The sequence below is a fragment of the Penaeus monodon genome, chromosome 16 (assembly GCF_015228065.2).
Source record: "Penaeus monodon isolate SGIC_2016 chromosome 16, NSTDA_Pmon_1, whole genome shotgun sequence".
Taxonomy (NCBI): domain Eukaryota; kingdom Metazoa; phylum Arthropoda; class Malacostraca; order Decapoda; family Penaeidae; genus Penaeus; species Penaeus monodon.
This window is the reverse complement of record NC_051401.1, coordinates 40,276,700-40,279,199: the sequence shown is the minus strand read 5'-3', so window position 1 is coordinate 40,279,199 and position 2,500 is coordinate 40,276,700. Positions and strand designations below refer to the sequence as shown.

General features: G+C 51.8%; 1 protein-coding gene across 1 annotated transcript in view; it reads right to left on the bottom strand.

Annotated features, from left to right (window-relative positions):
* Positions 1-2,500, bottom strand: part of LOC119583047 — a gene marked incomplete at its 5' end in the record, with an annotated part of 4,331 nt that overhangs the window by 1,788 nt on the left and 43 nt on the right. Inside the window, one exon of the mRNA XM_037931560.1 lies at positions 2,072-2,500. This exon is cut by the window's right edge and continues 43 nt beyond it. Coding sequence (XP_037787488.1) covers positions 2,072-2,500 — 429 coding nt within the window. The remainder of the gene's footprint in view (positions 1-2,071) is intronic.

Here is a 2,500-nt window from a genome sequence, read left to right as displayed (position 1 = left end):
TAACCTCTCTTCCTCTTTTCTCGTCCCTCGCCTCTTCCCTCCTTCTTCTCTCCCCTTTCCTCTTCCTCTTCTCACACTCCTGCCTTCCCGCTTCCCTCCACCCCTCTCCTTCCCTTTTCCCCCCTCTCATTCTCCCCTCTCTTTTCCATTTTTTCCTTCTCTCTCTCTCGGTCTCTCATTCCTCTCTCATTCTCCCCTCCTCCCCTCTCCTCTTCCCCTCTCTCTTCCTTTCTCCCTCTTCTCCCTTTCACTCTCCCCTCTCTCTTCCCCCTTTCTTCTTTCTCCCTCTCATCCTCCTCCCTGCCCTCTCACGCCATTTCCCCCTCCCTCTCTTTCATTTTCCCCCCCCTCTCCTCTTCCCCTTTCCAACTCCCTCCTCATCTCTTTTTTCTCCCTTTTTTCCCCCCCCCCCCCCCCCCCCCCCCCCCCCCCTTTCATCTCCGCCATCCACCCTCCCCTCCTCCCTCCCACCCCCCCTTTCACCCCACCCCCACCCCATCTCTCCCCTCCCCCGCTAATCTCTATAAATCCCAAAAACACATGAAAACTAATACTTCCTAACTTCAAGCACTACTTACAATGAAAAAAAACGCTGAAAGAAAAATGTAAGAGTGGTCTGGGAAATGGCTTTCTGCCCCTGTATTCATTCATATGTTCTGGTATGCTAGCTGCACGTAGGGTGAAAAAGCGTTAATGTTGTGTGCGAAAATTTCAGAAAGAGACAGAGAGAGACGAGATGCAGAGGAAAAAAGGCAGTAGAAGGGTTGGGTAATACACGACGTCGATAGGAAGATGATGTAATAAAAGGATGATAAAAATAGGTAGATTTAAAATAAGAAAAATAGATGATAAAAAACGATAAAAAGAAAAATCGATAAACCAATAGACGATAGAAAGAGATATAGATATAGATATTTAAGTAAATAGATAGATAGATACCTGGATGGATGGATAAATAGCCAGACAGACAGGGTGAGTAACAATAGGTAGATAAAAAATGATGATAGAGAGAAAAAAGAGATGATAGAAATGATAGGAGATAATAATAGATAGATAGATAGATAGAGAGGAAGAGAGAGAGAGAGAGAGGGAAAAGAGAGAGAGAGAGAGAATGAGGAGAGAGAGAGAGAGAGAGAGAGAGAGAGAGAGAAAGAGAAGAGAAGAGAGAGAGAAAAAGAGAGAGAGAGAGAGAGAGGGGTTAGAGAGAAGAGAGAGAGAGGGAGGGAGAGGAAGAGAGAGAGAGAGAGAAATGTGAATAATGCTGTTATTGCTGACATCATACAAGTTAATAGAAGTGAAGATTGAAAATACATTTTGGGTAATAAAGAAATTTACATGATAATATCGCTAATAGCAATGGTAGGACGTCGGTATCTGTGGGTGGGGGGCGTGCGTAGTGGGGGGTGTGTGTGTGTGTGGGGTTTGTGTGTTGTGTTGTGTGTGTTGGTTGTGTTTGGGGGTGTGTGTTGTTGTGTTGTGTGTGGGTGTGGGGTTGTGTGTGTGTGTGTGTGTGTGTGGGTGTTGTGTGGGGAGTGTGTAAAGAGAGAGAGAGAGAGAGAGAAAGAGAGAGGGAGAGAGCGCGAGTTCTCACCGAGAGTGAGATACAGAGGAGAGAGAGAGAAGAGAGGAGAGAGGGGAGAAGAGAGAAAGACCCAAAAGAGAGAAAGCCGGAAAAAAGAGAGAGAGAGAGAGAACGGGAGAGAGAGAGGAAAAGAGGGGGAGGAGGAGAGAAAGAGAGAGTTAAGGGAAAGGGGGAGAGAGGAAGAGAAAGGGGGAGGGAAGAGAAGGAGAGGGAGAAGAGAGGGGAAGGAGGCGGAAGAGAAGAGAGAGAGAGAGAGAGAGAGAGAAAAGAGAGAGGGAGAGAGCGCGAATGCTCACCTTGAGTGAGATACAGAGAGAGAGAGAGAGAGAGAGGAGAGAGAGGAGAGAGAGAGAGAGGAGAGAGAGAGGGGAGAGGAGAGAGAAGAGAGAGAGAGAGAGAAAAGAAAAAAAGGGGGGAAAAAGCGCAAAATGCTCCCCCTTTATGAGATACAAAGAGAGAGAGGAGAGCCGATGCTCCCTTTCTCCCCACGGGCCGACAGGGGCCGATGGGGGGTCAGGACCCCCCCGAAGACGTGGGCTTCCGCCTCGTGCGCCGACCGTCTGGAGGGGCGGTGGACGAAGCCGATGAGCGCCGGGAACTCGCCGTCCTGCCCGTCGAGGCTGCGGGAGGACTTGCTGTCGGGCACGCGGAACCTGATGGTGGCGATGGTGCTGCCCCGCCGGATGGTGGGCTTGGAGAAGAGGGCGGGCGTGGGGGCCGCGGCGCCCGGCCCTCCGAGGAGGTTGGGGCGCGCGGGGGCGGAGTGCCGCGCGGCCGGGGTGACGAGGACCTTGGTGACGGCTGTGCCCGCGGGGGGCGCCGTGCGGGGAGAGGGCGAGGCCGGAGAGAAGGAGGTCGAGGACGAGGTCGTGACGACCGAAGTGGAAAAGGGCGCCGGGATAACCTGGGCGCCGCCAT